Source organism: Cynocephalus volans, chromosome 2 (assembly GCF_027409185.1).
Source record: "Cynocephalus volans isolate mCynVol1 chromosome 2, mCynVol1.pri, whole genome shotgun sequence".
Taxonomy (NCBI): Eukaryota; Metazoa; Chordata; class Mammalia; order Dermoptera; family Cynocephalidae; genus Cynocephalus; species Cynocephalus volans.
The window spans coordinates 205,233,938-205,254,932 of record NC_084461.1 but is presented as its reverse complement, the minus strand read 5'-3'; the positions used below and the strand labels follow the sequence as shown (position 1 = coordinate 205,254,932).

Here is a 20,995-nt window from a genome sequence, read left to right as displayed (position 1 = left end):
GCAGAGATGGTATCTGCCTCCCAGTAACAGGAAGTTTACCGGGGGCCGGAGTCCAGGGTGTGGTGGAGTGACAGTCGGCCCGCCCGTACTTCCTTGCCCTCCCGACACTGGCCGGGGATGCCCCATGCCACCAACCCGCCAGAGAACCGCGGAGGGAGTGGGAGGGGAGGCCGGCCCACACGCTCCGGAAAGCCCCGCGCCGGGCCAAGCAAGTGGGAAGGCTCAGTGATGGCCAAGCCGGGCGGAGCTGCCAGCACCTGGGAAAATGGAGGCAGCCCCGGGGCGGTGAGTGGCCTGGTGATGCAGGCAGGAGCCGGGTGGGCGTCAGCCCCCCTAACAGGGCTGGTCCAGGGGTCACTCACAGGGCTGTGCCAGGTCGGGCGCTCACTCTCTGCCTCTGGTTTGCCGCCTTCCCCGTTCTCGGCCACTGCCGCCTCGGGCTATTCAGTCGCGGCGCGGCTCGGGCGCTCCCAGGAATCTTCTTTAATGCTGGCCTGAAACCTCGAATCCTGAATAGGGCAGCTGGCCGCCTTCAGCGCAGCCCCGGCCTCCGGGATCCTGTCTGCATCCATAGCAGCCCTGGTGCCGTGTTCCCTGTTTCGAGACTCGCTTTTGCAGCTAAGAAACAGTTCTTTTCCTGCTCCACACTTCAAAGCTGTTGCCTGTAAATGAGGCAGCCTCTCCTGCCGAGGGCAAAGTGGCGGTCACCCCCCACGACCGGCCACCAGCAGCGGTCCTCCCTTAAGAGATGGCAAGAGGAAGGTCCACAAGTTTCCCGGCTGCCTGAGGCCCAGTGGCCGCCTTTTCCACCTCCGCTACTCCGCGCCAACCGCCGCAGCCACCGCCATCTTGAAAACCACCCCATAAGGAATTAAATTCTGATAAAATATGACAGAATGTGACAAATTACACAGCCAACCAAAATTGTATGATTCTTTTTGGTAATTGTTAAATATGAGTAATGGGTATAAGGAGTTTCATAATACTATTTTTTCCTTTCTAAGTATATTTGATTTTATCAAAAACAAAAGTTAAATAAAGACCATGCCAATTTTAAACTGGGGGTGGGGGAGGTTGGTGGAAGAGGAAGATTGTCTATTTAAAACAAAAACTAAACCCACGTAGCAAACTGCTACTACAAAGCAGACAGACATTGTATCTCCAAGTCTGAGGTAAGAGGGGAAACTAACAAGGAGTTCTTCCTCTCAGTTACAGAAGGAAATAATATGAGGAAGCAAGACAGCGTAGTGAGTTAGAGAGAAGAAATCTGTAAGGGCTTTATTTATTTTTGGTGGCTGGCCAGTACTGGAAACCGGACATTTGACCATGGTGTTACAAGGTTGTGCTCTAACCAACTGAGCAAACCAACCAGCCCTTCTAAGGGGCTTCAAACAAGGGTAGTCAGAGGTGATGAAATGTGCCTTTTACCAAAGGAGTTGTTTTTTACTTAAATGTAAAATCTTTGCAACTTAGGCAATAGTAAAATAATCAAGTCAACACCTTCTGAAAAGCAAATGGCATTATAATCCATTTTAATATCTACTCTATCTTCTGACTAAAGTGCCAATAATCATTTGGTAAATTTCTCCACACATCTAAGAATTTAAAAGGTCAAGGTCCTACAGTCCATGCCATCGAGGAACTCAATCCAACTGCATCTGGTACACTTCCATCATCTCACAGTGTCCCCTTATTCAGTGGCACTGCTGGGACAACTGGACTGATCTCATCCTGCTGTGAGGTATGTGAAGTATAAGGCACCATCAATGAGGCAGCCTTATTAAAAATATTCATCTTAACTGCAATCAAGACTTTAGTGCAGGGTTTCTCAACCAGGCCACTATTAATATTTTGAGCAAAATAACTCTGTGTTGTAAGGTACTGTCTTGTCATTGTGGGACATTTAGCAGAATCCCTGGTGTCTACCCACTAGATACCAAGTGCATGATCTACCCTCCTCCCCGCTGCCCATTTTGACAATAAGAATTATCTCTAGAACACTGCCAAATGTGGGTGGGGGAAGGGAGCGAATTAGCCCCCGTTGTAACCTCTGGTTTACAGAAAAGACACAAATTAAACACAACCACAAGGATGCAATTAGACAAATCCTGAAGGGGTATTCTACAACCTCCCTACTCAAAATGTGGGGCAAAGATCAGCAATATGTGCAAACACAGGAGCTAGGAACACAAGCAGAATCTCTGGTCCATCTTGGGCCTCCTGAACTGATTAGATGAGCATTTTAACAACATCCCCAGGGGGTAGTTCAAATGCACTACAAGTTTGAAAAGCACAATTCTATAGGACTACTGACCCAGATTCTTCAACAAGTGGATGGTTTGGGGGTGAAAAGGAAAGGGGAAATTGTTTTAGAATTAGACTTAAGAACAAGACCAAACATAACAAGTCATTTTGGGGTACAATTAAGTAAATCTGAATATGCACTAGATATCAGATAATATAGAATCGTTATTAATTTTGTTAAAAGTGATGATATAGTGGTTAGATATGAAAATGCCCTTATTTTTTGATATGCATAGGAATAAAATGTTATAATACCTATAATTTACTTTAAAATAAAATTTAGCCAAAAAACAGATGAAGCACCTGCCCGGGGTCCTGAGGCATGGTGCCAGGGACTGACCCCTCCTCTCACAACCAGGAAAGTTGCTGCTGCCACAGGGCCCATTACTCTTTCAGAAGGAGAGAAAAAATCTAGGGTTATCAGAGGTGGGAGGGGGAAGGGGAAGGGGGATCGAGAGACTGGATAAGGGGGATAAAGAATAAGTACGATTTGTAATAATAGATATGCTAATAATATTGATTTGATCAACATACATTAATGCTGAACCCCCAAAATATGTATAATCAATTATGATTCAATTAAAAAAAAAAAGATGAAGCAAATATGACAAAATAATAACTGTTAAATCCAGGTATTGGGTATATATGTTCCTTATTCACTCTTTATATCTGCATGTTGAAATTTCTCACAATAAAAAGTTTAAAAGGTCTAAATGCAATGTGACCTTTGGATTGGATCATGGAACAAAAAAAGTACATAAGTGGAAAAACTGGTGAAATCTGAAAAAAGTGTGAATTTAGTTAATAGTCATGTACTGATTTTAATCTCCTAATTTTGACAAACATAACTTGTTATGAAATGTTAACATTAGAGGAAACTGGGTGTAGGGTATATGGGAACTCTCTGTACCAGCTTTGCAACTTCTCTGTAAATCTAAAATTTCTCCAAAATAAAAGGGTTAATTTTTTGAAAAAAAGTAGGAAAGAAAGAACCAATAAATAAGTAAAAAGTATAGTGAAGCACCCAAACATACTTATAAAAGTCTTCATAGAATCTCCCCTTGTGATCTTGTCGAACTGAGGCTCGGTTTATTTCAGGAAATTCATCTGAAATAGAGAAAATGAAGTATGTAGATCACATTAAAAAGAGAAACTCAGTTTTGTCAGCTTCCTCTTCTGGGTTAAAGATATGCATCACAAAAAAATAGATAATTGTGTATCTGTTAAGTTGCTTTTAAGATGACTCATAGCCCAAAGACTTCTTGTATTTACTAATGAACTGTGCTATTTTCTATACTGCCTTGTCCTCATAACAGAAAAGGTGGGGAAGATGGAATAATGCAAAGGGAAAGAAAAGTAAAAAGACTGGTTAGGGGTGGGGGAAGTTTAACAAAAAATAACTGTAGAAGAAAAAGAATTACTCACCAATAGATTTTGCATCATAGAAAGTTCTAGAAAATAGAACCACTGTTACTTCATGACTACAGTTCTTCTCCTAGCATGAGAAGAGAAAAAGAGGGCTCAAGTTTATTTCATTTACTTCACTATGAAGCAGCCTGCGAGCACATAATTCCAGGAGGTTCTATAGCAGTACACAGTATTGGTTAATTTCACATTTTGGCTGCATAGCACAGGGGACAGAGCACTGCTGGGAGTAAGAAGACCTGGATGGAGTCCTGGTTCTGAAACTTACCACTATGTGACCTTGGGCAAGTTACCTAAAGACCCAGGAATGTGTTAAGCGCTTAGAAAACTGCAAACCACCAGTTAAGTAAAGGTCCCTGTCTCCCAGCTCTTCATTGATTTGGCGTGAAATTGATCAGCCCAGTGTCAGAGGCTCATGATATTTGTACCTATTTCAGTGTTTTTTAATTTCTTCAGAACTGCAGTTTAGGGAACAAGAACAGCACGGTGTTGGAGAATCAAAGACACTCCTACACCCTACCACTGTCATAAGACGAGGATTGGGGGCTGCTCAAGATGGAGGCGTATAAGCCAAAGCCATGAATTACCTTTGGACAGGGATGGGGACTAGTTAGAATAAATGTTTCCATTGAGTCTGGAGATCAACATCCTGGAAAGAGGGTGTTTACAGATGGACATGAAATGTGGCTTGCATCAGTGAGCCAGCAAGCTGTTTCAGTTCCTCCTGGGTCTTTGATGCATAAACTGACTCACCCCATGTCTACCCCCACCAACCATACTGACTACACAATGCAGCATTTACTGTAAAAGGTATACAATATAACGCATATTAGATGCCACTTTATAGTCTTCCATGGATATATCTCAAGTGGACAGAAATTCCTAAATACAAGCCACAGTACCAGGAGCAGAGTGCTAAAAAAGAACAGAACTTCATTAGCTACCAGCTAATTTACTGGACTCCAAGTGCTCCAAACTCAGCATCCTTATCTAATTTTGATGTAAGTGGTATATGAGAAAAATGCCTCACAATGGGCTGGTATGTGCACAAGAGTCTCTCAACTCATATGTGATGGAGGAGATAAGGACTGCAGGTTGAGTATCTCTTATCTGAAATGCTTGGGACCAGAAGTGTTTTAAATTTTGTGCGGTTTTTTTCTTTTTTGGAATATTTGCATACACATAATGAGATATCCTGGGGATGGGACTGAAGTGTAAACAAGAAATTCATTGATGTTTTATATACATCTCAAACACATAGCCTGAAGGTAATTTTATACAATATTTTTAATAATTTTGGGCATGAAACAAAGCTTGTGTACAATGAACCATCAGAAAGCAAAGGAGCCACTATCTCAGATACCCATGTGGACAATATGTGGTTCTTTGGCATTATCATCATTCTTGACTCTGAATTTATGCGCTACCAATAAGCAAGCATTTTCCTATACTTATTCACACATAAGTACTTAATAGTAAAAACTGACATACCATTAATACAGTGAAAAAGTAATGTGTTCAGGGTAACTAAACAGCACACTAGCACCACCAGAATACCTGGGGACACTGAATAAACTGTGTTGTGCACCTGTGTTTAGACTGTGACCCATCACATGAAGTTGGGTGTGGAATTTTCTACTTGTGGTGTTGTGTAGGCACTCAAAAAGTTTTGGATTTTGGAGAATTTTGGATTAGAGATGCTCAACGTGAATTATTATTTCCATTTTGAAGATAAGGAAATAGAGGCTCGGAGAGACTGAATAATTCATTCTCCACGACCAAAAAGCTAATCAGAACAGAATCATAATTTTAAACCCAATCCAAACTCTATGCTCTTTTCCATTACATTATTTGACCTCAACAACTTTTTGATCAGGATAATATTTCCATGTAAAATCAAGGTCAGGTAACTGAAGGAAGTAATATTTGCATGTTTTTTTTTAACTGTGGTAAAATACATGAAACATAAATAGGAGGGTATTTCAAAAAGTTCATAGAAAAATAGAGTTAAAATATAATATGAATCTTTCCATACATGTCATTTAGGACATTCACAGTGTTGTGCAAACATCACTACTATTTAGTTCCAGAATATTTTCATCACTCCAAAACAAAATCCCATATTGACTAAACAGTCATTCCCCACCCTCAGCCCCTGGCAACCATTAATCTATTTTCCGTCTCTATAGATCTAGAAATTTGCCTATTCTGGACATTTCATGTAAATAGGATCTTACATGGTCTTTTGTGTCTGGCTTCTCACACTTAGCATGATGTTTTCAAGATTCAACCATGTTGTGGCATTTATTAGTACTTCTATTCCTTTTTATGGCTGAATAATATTATACTGTATGGATATACTACGTTTTATCTATTTATTAGCTGACATTTGTGACATTTATGTTGTTTTCACTTTATAGCTATTATAAATAATGATGTTAAGCATATGCACGTTCTGGCTGGTGGCTCACTTGAGAGAGCATGGTGCTGATAACACCAAGATCAAGGGTTCAGATCCCCTTGACCCAAAAAAAAAAAAAAGAATATGCATGTATAAGTTTTTGTGTGAATACTTTCAGTTCTTCTGGGTATATACCCAAGTGTGGAATTGCCTGGTCATGTAATAATTCTATTTAACTTACTGAGGAACCACCAAACTGTTTTTCAAAGCCATTTTACATTCCCAACAGCAATGTACAAGGGTTCCAATTTCTCCACATCCTCCCCAACACCCTAGAGAGTACAAAGTGGTATTTCATTGTGGTATTAGTTTGCATTTCCCTAATGACTAATGATCTTGAGCATCTTTTCATGTACTTATTGGCCATTTGTATAACTCTCTTAGAGAAATATCTACTCAAGTCCTTTGCCCATTTGTTAATTAGGTTGTCTTTTTGTTCTTGAGTTGTAAAAAGTTCTTTACATTTTCTGGAAACTAGACTCTTTTCAGATAAATAATTTGCAAACATTTTCTCCCATTCTGTGGGTTATCTTCTCACTTTTTGATAGTGTGCTTTGATGCACAACAGTTTCAAATTTTGAAGTTCAATTTATCTATTTTTTCTTTGGTAGTTGTTCTTTTGGCGTCATATTTAAGAAACCACTGCCAGATCCAAGGTCATAAAGATTTCCCTTATGTTTTCTTTTAAGAGTTTTACAGTTTTAGCTCTTATATTTAGGACTTTGATCCATTTTGATTGATTTTGTATATCATGTAAAGTAAATCCATTCTTTTGCATATGAATGATCAGTTGTTAGGGGACCATTTATTGAAGAGACTATTCTTTCCCCCATTGAACAGACTTAATATCCTGTCTAAAATCAACTGACCATAGATGTATGGGTTGATTTCTGGACTTTCAATTTAATCCTATTGATCTATATGTCTGTCCTTATGCCAGTATCACATTGTTTTAATGATGGAGCTTTGCAGTAAGTTTTTAAATTAGGAAGTGAGAGTCCTCCAACTTTGTTCTCCTTCTACAAGATTGTTTTGGCTGTTCAGGATCCTCTGCTATTCCACAGGAATTTTAGGATCAGCTTTTCCCTTTCTGCAAAAAAACGGCATTGGGATTTTGATGGGGACTGCACTGAACTGTAGATTGCTCTGGGTAGTACTGCCATTTTAAGAATATTAGTCTTTCAACCCATGAACTCAGGTTATCTCTCTATTTATTTAGGTCTTTCTATTAATTTCATTCAGTAATTTTTTTATAGATTTTTAGTGTACAAGTCTTGCAGCTCCTTAGGTAAACTATTCCTAAGTATTTTATTCTTTCTGATGCTACTGTAAATGTTTTCTTTAACTTCCTTTTCTGAATGTTCATTGCTGGCGTATAAAAACACAATTAATTTTTTGTTGACTTTACATCCTGAAACTGAATTTATTAACTCTAATGACTTGTCTGTAGATTTTTTAGGATTTTCTACATATAGGAGCATGTCATCTGTGAATAGAGATAGTTTTACTTTACCTTTTATTTCTTTTGCTTGCCTAATTGCTCTGCCTAGAATTTCCAGTACAATGTGGACTACCAGTATCAAAAGCAAGTATCTTTGACTTGTTCCTGATCTTAGGGGAAAGTTTTCAGTCTTTCACCATTGAGTATGATGTTAGCTGTAGGTTTTTCCTAAATGTTTTTTATCATGTTGGGGTGATTAGGGTAACTTAATTCTAGAGTCTGGATTTTAGCTAAGATAGCTCAATTTAAGGCAGCTTAATAGAAACTGTGCATTTTAAATATCTGCACTGAGTAGTGTTTACTCAACGAGATTTAGTGTGTAAGAAGAAACATACCTTCCACTTGGTAAAGAGATCAGCAAGGAAACCATTCACAGCTTTCTCAAAATACAGATCCCCTGAAAGAAACGATGAGAAGAGGGTGAGGACTACCTTCTTGCTTGCAAGTTCTTCTCTAAGTAAAGTATCAGGAATGAAACCCAAAAGAAGGTGGGTTCTGCTATATCTTAAAGCCAGATGTACAAAGTGGTTTCATCCTAGACTTTTTAAAAAATTTTTTTATTTTTTGGCCAGCCAGTTAGCTCAGTTGGTTAGAACACAGCCTTATAATATACCAAGGTCACAGGTTCAGATCCCTGTACTGGCCAACTGCAAAAAATTTTTTTAAATTCTTTTAAATAAAATTTTTTTATTTTTGGCAGCTGTATGGGGATCTGAACCTTGGACCCTGGTGTTCTCAGCACGATGCTCTTCCAAACGAGCTAACAGGCCAGCCCCTTCATCCTAGACTTTCTATTAAGCCAAACTCAGTAAGAGGCCATGGCTTCAAGGTAAAATGCAAGTTTTAAAGGTGATTTGATGATTGAAAAATACAGCATACCTTCTGAACGAGAGAAAAATCTAACCTCCAAATATCATTATTCTTATAGTGAAGCTTAAACTTTGTTAGAAGATGATTTGGTAGACCCTGGGCATTCATGAATTATCATTTGCAGTTCCTGCTATTCATGAGCAAGGGCAAAAATTAATTTGTACTTTTCTAAACACAAATTTGAATTCTACGCACCACAAGGCTGGTGTGTTGGACACAGTATCTGCACCTCACAGAAGCTTTAATATTCTCTACTCCTACTGTAATTCTAATAAAATGAAACAAACTTGGTTATTTCTGTGGATAAAAATATCAAAGAAAGTGTTGGTTCCTAACCATAGAGTAGTAGCTGTATAACCTTTCATCCTGTACTTATAGAATAACTAAAGATCTAAGAAGTCAGATATTTCATTAATATTTTACTGCATTTCATAGAAATGAAATTTCATGTTCTCTCTCTTTCTCCCTCTCTCTCCTCCTACCCCCCCCCCACACACAAGGGTACCTCAAAAAGTTCATGGAAAGATTTGAATATCTTTTAATTCTGTCTTTTCACAAAATTTTTGAAGAACCCTTGTATGTATATGTATTTGTGTATATATACACATACACACATATATAATTTATCCATATATCTACTTTAGCATCAAGACACATCTTTACAGAATGTCAAGAGCTTACTATAAAATAATACTATAAATATTATTTTAATATTTAGTATTATTATTTTAATAATACTATAAGTATTATAACTTACTATAAAATAAGTTATAAAATAACTTGGGGGAAACCAGAAAATTCTCCCCAGTGGCAGTTACAATCAGCACTTAGGAACAGTACCATAAATATCAAAATCCCACATTTCACAGCTCATCTGAATAAATATGTAAACCATAGCTGACGTAGAACGGAACACCACCTGAAAAAACAAAAAACAATTGCTTTAAAAAGCAATGATGCATAGAATTTCAATTCTGCAAGATGATGAAGTTCTGGAGATCTGTTCATAACGGTACAAATATACTTAACACTACTGAACTCTACACTTAAAGATGGTTATGATAGTAAATTTTATGATATGTGTTTTTTACTACAATTTTTTTTTAAAGCAAAGATGGAAGAATTCTCTTAAGCGTGATGTGAGACTTCTAAAAGCATCCATGCATTCCTTCTTCCATTTAAATAGTTACTGAGCTCTTACTATGAGCCTCGTATCATAGGCAGTAAGGAGAAGATCTGGTTCCTGACCTCTAGGAGCTTACAGTATAGGATTAAGACATACAAAATATTATACACACATATATACAACATATATACACATTCCATGAAAGTTCATACAAAAAATGCAGGAGAAGAGGGAGTGAATCTACCCAGAAAAGTTACAGAGATTACATTACGTAGGCAAAACTTGGGCTAAGGCATGCCAGATGATGGGTTGCCAAGTTATAATTCACATCATACTTCCCCTACACCCAGACCTCCTCAAGGAAAAGCCCAAGTGGTTTTCTGGTCCTATGTGCTTTATCACAAACCCCTACCCAGCCCTTCTCTCCTCCACAAGCCTCTGAAGAGGTTCGTAGGAAAGCAAAATGGAAATCTGCTACTACTTTAGTTCAGCAGAGACCTGCTCCTTAAAGACAAAGCCCCTTAAAGACCATTCACTCCCTTTCTAAAGTCCCTGGGGCATAACAGGTACTTGATAAACTCACTCTCCCTCTTTAACACACAGAAACACAATGACTAAGAGGAAATATAACTTTCAAAATGTTAACTGTGATCATCTCTGGGTATTGATAGTATGAGTGATTTTGTGTCTTTTTGTTTACTTTGTGCGTGTGTGTGCAGCTGGCCAGTAAGCAAATCCAAACCCTTGACCTTGGTCTTATAACAACACGCTCTAACCAACTGAGTTAACTGGCCAGCCCCTCCTTTTTTAAATTATTAAATATTTCAGAGTAATAAACAGAAATATTTATTGCCTAAATTTATAATAATAAAAATGCAAGGTTCTTATAATTAAAGTTATTTTTTGAAAAAAATACCTTTTTAGGCAAAATTATTCTAGAGATAGATGCAGATCAATGGTTGCCTTTGTGTGTGGGGGTGGGTGACTGCAAAGGGACATGAGTAAACTATCTGGAGTGATGAAAATGCTCTACACTTGATTGTGGTGATAGTGGTATATACATTTCTCAAAAGTCATCAAACTATATATATAAAATGGTTTTAGGATGTGAATGGATATGTTTTATTTTATGAAAACTACGTTTTATTAAGTTGATTTAAAAGATAGTTTTCTAGACTTTGTTAACATACTCCATATTCATAAAGCATGTGTGTCTGTGAATATGCACATAAACACATAAAATGATATTTTTACCTATATCTGCATTTTATAGTTTTTTTATGTGTTCTTCACTTTGAAACTAGTAAAAGTGTCAGTTATTATCATTTTCTAATTACCCTCCTTAATAGTCCCTTCCTTTTTTTTTTCCCAGATTTTTGTTTTTTTGTTTGTTTGTTATGATAAAAATTCACATAACAGCTTTTTTTTTTTTTTTTTTTGCTGCCTGACCGCTGCCATCATGGGTCACATGCATGCTGCTGGGAAGGGCATGTCCCAGTCAGCTCTGCCCTATCACCTTAGCATCCCCATCTAGCTGAAGTTAACGTCTGACCACGTGAAGGAGCAGATTTACAAACTGGCCAAAAGGGCCCGACTCCCTCACAAACTGGTGTAATTCTGAGGGATTTACATGGCATTGCACAAGTACACTTTGTGACACGCAATAAAATCTTAAGAATCCTTAAGTCTAAAGGACTTGCTCCTTATCTTCCTGAGGATCTCTACCATTTATTTAAGAAAGCAGTTGCTGTTCAAAAGCATCTTGAGAGGAACAGAAAGGACAAGGATACTAAATTCCATCTAATTCTGATTGAGAGCTGAATTCACCAATTGGCTTGATATTAGAAGACCAAGCAATTACTCTCCCACCCCAGTTAGAAATATGAGTCATCCATAGTCACTGTATTAGCTGCATAAATTTGTGTATGTACTCAAGCAATAAAATCATTGTGTAAAAAAAAAAATTCACATAACATAAAACTCACCATTTTAAAGTCTACAATGCAGTGGTTTTTTAGCATATTCACAGTTTGTGCAACCATCACCACTATCTAATTCCAGAACATTTCTATCACTCCAAACAGAAACTCCATACCCATTAGCAGTCACTACCCACTCCCCTCTCTACCCATCCTCTGCTCAATTCTTCTCTTCCCTTCACTCCTCACATCCAATCCATCAGCAGGTTCTGTGGACTCTACACCAAAATGCATCTCAAATCTGCCCACATCTCTCCACTGTTACAGCTATCTCCTTAGTCCACGTCACCACCTTCTTGCTGGACTGCAGCAGGCTTCCTAACTGGTCTCTCTGCTTCTACTCTTGCCCCTCCAATCAACTCTCTACACCAGAGCCAGAGGGGCTGCAGCAGGCATTACTGGATGCCTAATTTAATATCCATTCTTCCCTTCGTCCTAAGTAACTAGAAGCTGATTCTATTCTGGGAGGCAAGGAACCCAACCAAAAGACTAAACTTCCCAACCGTGGCAGCTACATGTGACTAAGTTCTGGCCAGTAAAATGTAAATGGAAGTGTTGTGTCCTTAAAGGAAGCTGACTTGGTTGGAAGGTACACCTCTGTCTCTTTCCTTCCTTCATTTTCTGCCTAGGTATGAATGTGGTTATAGCAGCTCTAGATGGATCATGGAAGCCCTATCCTGAGAATGGCAGAACAGCAAGTCATACCAGCCATGAACTGCGTACCTACGGTCTTCTTTTACATGAGAGAAAAAAGTTGACATTTAAGCATGACAAGCCACTGTTACTTTGGGGTTGTTCAACAAAATCCAATTAATAGTGACCTTTTAAAGCATAATTCAGGTATCACTCCCCTACTTAAAATCCTTCAGTGTATTCTAAATGTTCTTAGAATAAACTCTAAAGACTGGTTACAATAGCCCTTAAGGCCCTGCCTGAACCAGCTGGAACCTGCCTACCTCCTCACCATCATTCTCCCCACCTGTCTGCCATACTTCCGCCAGTTATTCCCTCTGCCTGGAATGCTCTTCACCCTGACCTTTATACTCTGGTTAAGTCTTAACTGCCAGGTATCTTCTAAGGAAAGCCTTTGTAAAGAAGTTTCTCTTCTTATTCTCTATCTTGATGCTCCTTTTCCCTCAGAATTTTTTATTTATTTCATTTGTTTACTAAGGAGGCTGCTCTCAGTCCCTCTCATTACCCAATTAATTTCCTTCAGATTTCTCACCACAATCTGTGATTACCACATTTATGGATTAGGGACCAGTTACATCTGCCCCACCCCACCCGCACTAGGGTGTAAGCTTCTGACCAGCAGGATCTTGTCTGTGCTGTTCACCATGGATCCCCAGTGCCTAGCAACAGTAGCTGGCACACAGTAGGCCCTCTGATATTATTTGTACAAAATATGAATGAATGAGGTTGAAGAAGTAAGCATATGCCAAATTATCATGGTCTTTGTAACTCATGCTTAAGAGTTTTAGAAAACTGGGGAAAAGCAAATTAAGACCATTAAAAAAAATACAAATTTATACTCACTAGAGTTGCAGAAACTTAAAAAATCTAATGCCACGTACGGGAAAAAGTAACAAACAGGAGACTTCATATATTGTTACTAGAAATATAAACTGGTCCAAAAAATTTGAAAAATAATTTGGTATCCCCTTACAGAGTATAACCTATGACCTAGTAAATACACTCCTAATTACAGATTTAAAATACAGTATTGAGTGCAAAAAAGCTAGCTAAAAAAGACTACATATATTTTTATTCTACTTTAATAACGCTCAAAAATAAGCAAATCGAATATACTATTTAGGGTAAAATATATATGTATTAACACTATGCAAACAATAGGCAATTACAAAAATAAAATTCAGATTTATTTATTTTGTACTTATCTCTAACAGCACTGGTTCTCAACCAGAGGTGATTTTGTCCCTCTGGGGACATCTAGCAATATCTGGAGACATTTCTGGCTGTCATAATTTGCAGGGAAGGAGTTGGAGGGTGATACTGACAGTCAGTAGAGGCCAGGGATGCTGCTAAACATTCCACAATGTACAAGACAGCTCCCCACAACATTACTGACATTTTAGGCCAGATAATTCTTCATCCTGGAGGCCTGTCCTGTAGATGTAGCATGTTTCACAGCATCATCACTAGATGACAATGGCACAACCCCCCAACTGTGACAACCAAAATGTCTCCAGACATTGCCCAAAGACCCCTGGGCAGGGGAAGGGGGCAAAATTGCCCCTTGTTGAGAACCACTGTTTTCAGGGGAGGCAAGGAGATGGGAACAAGGAAAAATAGACAGATAGTTTCACCAGCATGGGTAATGGTCACAGCTGTTCAGTTTGGATTCTTCCAACCACAATAGAGAGCCAAAGAAGGAGATTCCTTTGCAAAGGTCTCTTCATGTTTGACATGATCTTCCACTGAGTTTAACTCCTGCTGTATATTAATAGGCATAGCATCCTGCAGGCTAGACACTACATCTCTATGTTTGATATTAAATAGGCCCCTAAAGAAAAAGAAAATGAAGATCAACCCCAAACTGGAGAGTTCCAACTGTAAAACATCAGACTTACAGAAGACCCTTGACAGTATTACCAGTTCCACCTGTGCAAACAGTAGCAATCATGAGACTATCAGATTTTTTGTTTCTTTGTTTTGTTTTTATTTCAGGACTTAGACATAACAGTACAGGGAAACAAAACCAAAACAGCATTTTATACATCTTACCCTAGTATCTTCGCTGATATAACCACACATGACCTTCTCATTCTTAACCCACAGCTCACCAGCCTGTGCCCTGAAAGGAGACACACACTCAAGTTATTACAAGTCTTACATTAAACCAAGAAGAAATAAGGGAAACTTCATGGCTCACTCTTCTCTAATACTTATACCCAAATGCCCTGACCAGTTACAGATTTCCAAAGATAGCTCTATGAACAGATGATTCAACATAAAGAATTCTCATAATGGGCCGGCCCATGGATGACTTGGGAGAGTGTGGTGCTGATAACACCAAGGCCACAGGTTCAGATTCCTGTATAGGGATGGCCAGTTAGCTCACTTGGGAGAGCACGGTGCTGACAACACCAAGTCAAGGGTTAAGATCCCCTTACCGGTCATCTTTTTTTAAAAAATAAAAATAAAGAAAGAAAGAAAGAATTCTCATAGTATATTGATAATGTATAAGAAAAGCTCTTCATCTGGGAGTGCACAGACAACATATAGTTCTAAGGAAGGGGATTCGGGGAATCCATGAACCCTCTAAAATAATGTGCAAAATCTTCTGGGTGGAGATTCTATAGCTTTGGTTAAATCTCAAAATGGTCCATGTCACATAAAAAGTTAAGAAGCATTGATGAACTATTTTTCTAATCCTGGCTTTGATACAATGAGTTTCAACAGAGATTTTAAAAATCCATCTTAACATAAGAATCAGAACACAAGCAGTCAGGAGGCATGAAGGGACAGGGTCCCGACTCAATGAAGGCTGCTCTGCTGAAAATTTTTAACAACAACTTGCTACTTTTTCAGGCTTGATATTTTTTGCTCTGCAACTTTTTTAGGGCAGGAAATAGTACAGTACAAAGAACATGGCTTTCAGAGCTAACCAGCCTGGAGAGAAACTGGTCTAGGCAAGAATCTCAGCCCTGGGTGTCATTTACTAGTTAAATAGCCATGGTGAAATAACTCTGTGAGGCTCAGTGTCCTTACCTAAAAAATGAGACAATGATATCTACCTTACAGAGCTATTTTGAGAATTAAACCAGATAATATGGGGAAATTATTCAGGACAGTGCTAAGATAGAAGGTGCTCAATTAAGAGGACTAGTGGCTATTTGTATTAGCAAGTGCTATACCAATGTCAGATATTAAAACAAAATGGTATCCTGGAGAGAGAATGGTAGCTATTACCTGAGGACCTTGTAATCATCCCTTAGCTAACCATTCAAGCCCTTTTCTTCTACTACTCTCACTCTCTTTCCCCAAGAGAAGTCACCTGCCCAGCCCAAGCAATCAGTCCTCATAAAAAAGAAAGAAAAGATCAAATAAAAACCAGAAAAATACTGTGTACCATGAGCCTACTTGGGAAATGCTCAGGCTACTTGGGAAATGCGGGACAACCAATGAACCTTTCGGGGCCTCCCTCATGTCTGCAAAATGAAGAAGGTTGGACCAGACCCATGGTTTTCAAATGTTTCTCAGGGTCTCAGCTCTGCCCTCACCAAGAGGGATGCCTCTTGGTACCCCTCTGCCCAGTTACATCTGTGAACGGACAAGCATAGCATGCCTGACCTGAAAAGGGACTTCTGTTCCTTTAACATTATAATAAGGGCTTCAGTGTTCTCATGCTGTATGAGTTCTATTAGCAGGAAGCTCAGCATACAAGCTACGTTAACAGGACCTCTAAAACGAACTCATCATTATGCACTAACTCATCAACTTCTCTTAGAATGTATACGCAAAGTGGTGTTACAAAATGTGGTCTTAATTTCCTGTGCCTGCACTCCCTGTTGGAGATCATGTAATAACCTTTCTGAGTCTCGGTTTTTAAAAATCAGTAAATGTAGTTAATAAGAATCTGTCCCATCCATTTTCTAGAGCTTTTGGGAAGATCAAATGAGATACTATAAATGAGAGGTAATTTACAAAAGTTATTATTATAATCTGCAAAACACACACACACACACACACACACACACACACAGAGAAAAGGCAATTTTGACACTTACTCCTAAGTCTTTAATTTGTCCTTACCCAACAGGAACCAAGAATGGCCCTGAGGCAGTACCTTTCTCTTTTCTGGTTCAACAGAGAAAGAAATACCACTGGCAGAGGATCCTAAGATGGCGGTGGCTGCGGTGGTTGGTGCGGAGTAGCTGAGGTGGAAAAGGTGGCCACTGGGCCTTAGGCAGCCAGGAAACTTGTGGACCTTCCTCTTGCCATCTCTTAAGAGAAGACCGCTGCTGGTGGCCGGGCATGGGGGCTGACCGCCACTTTGCCCTTGGCAGGAGAGGCTGCCTCGTTTACAGGCAACAGCTTTGAAGTATAGAGCAGGAAAAGAACTGTTTCTTAGCTGCAAAAGCGAGTCTCTAAACAGGGAACATGGCGCCGGGGCTGCGGTTGATGCAGCCAGGATTCCGGAGGCTGGGGCCGCGCTGAAGGCGACCAGCTGCCCTATTCAGGATTCGAGGTTTCAGGCCGGCATAAAAGAAGATTCCTGGGAGCGCCCGAGCAGCGCCGCTGTACGGACTGAGCAGCTCGAGGCGGCGACGGCTGAGAACGGGGACGGCGACAAAGCAGAGGCAGAGAGGGAGCTGCCCGACCCAGCACAGCCCTGTGAGTGACCCCAGGCCTGGCCATACTTGGGGGGCGGACGCCCGCCCAGCTTCCGCCTGCCCCACTGGGCCACTCACCGCGCCCGGGGCTGCCTCCATTTTCTCAGGTGGTGGCAGCTCCGGCCCGGCTCAGCCAAGCCTGTCCTCCTCGCCCAGCTCGACTCCTCACTGAGCCTTCCCACTTGCTTGCCCTGGTGTGGGGCTTCCTGGGGCCTGCGGGCCGGCATCCCCTCACACTCCCTCCGCGGTTCTCTGGCAGGGCTGGTGGCGTGGGGCGTCCCCGGCCAGCGTCAGGAGGGCAAGAAAGTACGGGCTGGGCTGACTATCACTCCACCACACCATGGGCTCCGGCCCCCGGTAAACTTCCTGTTACTGGGAGGCAGATACCATCTCTGAGGCCACAAGTTCGGAAAAACACCTAACCGATTTCTGGTTAGGAATAGTGTGGTTGGAGAGTTCCCAAGTTCGCTTGAACCCTTGCGGGAGAGCTGACTGCGGGCGGGCACCGGACTCAGTCCGCACCAGGGGGATACAAAGGTGAACCATGTGCCGTGGGCTCCTCCTCTGAGGAGCTCACACTCTGGTGTGGGAGATAAGACAAGTACACAAATAACCGCGATACCAGGAGAAAGGTGATAAGTCCCGAGAAAGATCTACACAGTGCTACAAAGGCACCCAGAGCGACCGGTCGTCTGCGCCTAGCAAAAACCTGGTAGACTTCCTGGGCGAGGCAGTGCCGAGCAGGGTCTTGAAGGCCCAGCTGACAGACGAGGGTTGCAAAAGACACGTTCCAGCCCAGCCCAGTGTGCACAGAGCGGGGAGTCGTCTGGCTAGGGAGGCGGAGACTCGACAGAAAGCACACACCCTGTGGGGTTGCCACTGCACGATCCAACAGCCCGGGCCAGAGTGCACGGAACAGGGAGAAGTCCTGCACGGGAAGTGAAAGCACAGCAGGGATCACACATCCTGTGGTACCACCCTGTGACCTAGCAGCCCAGCAGAGTCCAAGCTGACCAGAGAGGTGGCTCCCCGGAGAGGCCCAAGACCCGAGGCAACCATACACACAAGGCACTAGAGGCCAACTGAGCAGTCACGGAGGTAGCCATACCAAATTAGCAACCACAGCAACATCTTAGTTAGTCAATAGTCTCAAACCGGTGGACTGTGAAACCCCCTGCCACAATGAATAAACATCATAAAAAAGATACCAGAAATACAAAAAATCAAGAAAGTACACCACCAAAAGTTAATAAATCTCAAACTCTAGATCCTATAGAACAAGAAGCCCTTGAAATGACTGACAAGGAATTTCGAGTGATAATTCTAAGGAAACTGAATGAGATACAAGAAAACTCAGCTAGACATCATGATGAAATGAGGAAAAGTATACAGGACCTGAAAGAGGAAATGTACAAGGAAATCAATGTCCTGAAAAAAAATGTAGCAGAACTTGCTGAACTGAAGAAGTTATTCAACGAAATGAAAAACACAATGGAGAGTTTAACCAGCAGGCTTGTCGAAGTTGAAGAGAGAACCTCTGAACTTGAAGATGGGCTGTTTGAAATAACACAAGCAGACAAAAAGAAAGAAAAAAGAATCAAAGACATTGAAGAAAATCTGAGAGAGATATCAGACAACCTTAAGCACTCAAATATCCGAGTCATGGGTATTCCAGAAGGGGAGGAAAACGGAGATTGCATTGAAAACATATTCAACAAAATAGTGGCAGAAAACTTCCCAGGTATAGGAAAAATCACAGATCTTCAGATCCAGGAAGCTCAATGATCTCCAAACGTATTCAACCCCAAAAGGCCTTCTCCAAGACATGTTATAGTCAAATTGGCAAAACTCAGAGACAAACAGAGAATCTTAAAAGCTGCAAGAGAGAAGCATCAAATCACCTATAAGGGAGCCCCAATCAGGCTAACATCAGACTTTGCATCACAAACCCTAAAAGCCAGAAAGGAATGGGATGATATATTCAAAATACTAAAAGACAAAGATTGCCAGCCAAGAATGCTCTACCCTGCAAGGCTATCCTTCCGAAATGAAGGGCAAATAGTATATTTCACAGACAAACAAAAACTGCGGGAGTTCAATAACATACAACCACCCTTACAAGAAATCCTCAAGGGACTACTGGGGTTGGTTCCTGAAAAATAGCTACGACTGCCATAAAAACCCAAGAAAAATCAAAACCCACTAGTATAGTAAAAATGGCGTTCGTGAGGAGAACACAAACAAACAAAAACGCTATCTACAACCTAAGGAACCAACAAACACAGAAACCAAACAGTAAATCAGAAAGCAAGGAACAAAAGACACCTAAGACAACCAAACAAGCAATAAAATACTAGGAATAAATCAACACCTTTCAATAACAACTCTTAATATAAAAGGCTTAAATTCCCCAATCAAAAGACACAGACTGGCTGACTGGATCAAAAAGGAGGACCCAACTATACGCTGCCTACAAGAGACCCACCTAACCCATAAAGATGCACATAGACTAAGAGTGAAAGGATGGAAAAAGATTTACCCTGCAAACAGAAAAAAAAAATAAGCTGGAGTAGCTATTCTTATATCTGACAAAATAGACTTTAAACTAAAAACCATAAAAAGAGACAATGAGGGACACTACTTAATGATAAAAGGACTGATCCATCAAGAAGACATAACAATCATCAATATGTACGCACCCAATGTCGGAGCAGCCAGATTTATAAAACAAACTCTATTAGACCTAAAGAAGGAAATAGACACTAATACCATAATAGCAGGGGACCTGAACACTCCACTGTCAATATTAGACAGATCATCTAGGCAAGGAATCAGTAGAGAAACACAAGATCTAAACAAGACTCTAGACCGATTGGAATTGGCAGATATCTATAGAACATTCCATCCAACAACCTCAGAATATTCATTCTTCTCATCAGCACATGGATCATTCTCCTGGATAGATCACATATTAGGTCACAAATCAAGTCTCAACAAATTCAAAAACATTGGAATTATCCCATGTATTTTCTCAGACCACAATGGATTAAAATTAGAAATTAATAACAAACGGAATTCTGGAAACTATACAAACACATGGAAATTAAACAGCATTCTACTTAATGACATATGGGTCCGAGAAGAAATCAAGCAGGAAATCAAAAAATTTCTTGAAACTAATGAAAATAATGATACATCATACCAAAACCTGTGGGATACTGCAAAAGCATTATTGAGGGGGAAATTTATTGCATTAAATGCTCACCTCAGAAGAACGGAAAGATGGCAAGTGAACAACCTAACACTTCACCTTAAAGAACTAGAAAAACAGAACAATCCAAACCTAAAGTTAGCAGACGGAGAGAAATCATTAAGATCAGAGCAGAACTGAATGAAATTGAAACCCAAAAAACAATACAAAAGATCAATGAATCAAAAACTTGGTTTTTTGAAAAGATAAATAAGGGCCGAGCCCATGGCGCACCTGGTAGAGTGCTGCGCTGGGAGCGCGGCGACCCTCCCGCCGCGGGTTCGGATCCTATATAGGACTGACCGGTGCACTCACTGGCTGAGTGCCGGTCACGAAAAAAAGACAAAAAAAAAAAAAAAAAAAAAAAAAAAAAAAAAGATAAATAAAATTGACAAACCATTAGCATGGCTAACAAAAAAAAAGAAGAGAGAAGAAGAAGACAGAAGACTCAAATAACAAAAATTAGAAATGAAAAAGGCGATATTACAACTGATTCAACTGAAAGGAATCATTCGAGACTACTATAAACAACTATACGCCAACAAATTTGAAAATCTGGAGGAAATGGATAAATTTCTGGACACACACAAGCTCCCAAAACTGAACCATGAAGACATAGAAAATTTGAACAGACCAATAACAATAAAGGAGATTAAAGCTGTTATCAGAAGGCTCCCAACAAAGAAAAGCCCAGGACCAGATGGATTCACAGCAGAATTTTA

General features: G+C 40.2%; 1 protein-coding gene and 1 pseudogene across 8 annotated transcripts in view; one reads left to right on the top strand and one right to left on the bottom strand.

The window, feature by feature from the left end:
* Positions 1–20,995, bottom strand: part of DEPDC5 (DEP domain containing 5, GATOR1 subcomplex subunit) — a 127,026-nt gene that overhangs the window by 92,984 nt on the left and 13,047 nt on the right. For all 8 annotated transcript variants that reach the window (XM_063088139.1, XM_063088138.1, XM_063088141.1 and 5 more), the window contains exons 8-12: positions 14,412–14,481; positions 9,402–9,480; positions 8,027–8,088; positions 3,730–3,799; positions 3,339–3,411 (exon numbers count right to left, since the gene is read on the bottom strand). In XM_063088139.1, the coding sequence (XP_062944209.1) occupies positions 3,339–3,411; positions 3,730–3,799; positions 8,027–8,088; positions 9,402–9,480; positions 14,412–14,481 (354 nt within the window). The remainder of the gene's footprint in view (positions 1–3,338; positions 3,412–3,729; positions 3,800–8,026; positions 8,089–9,401; positions 9,481–14,411; positions 14,482–20,995) is intronic.
* LOC134369505 (small ribosomal subunit protein uS15-like) lies at positions 11,147–11,604 on the top strand (annotated as a pseudogene).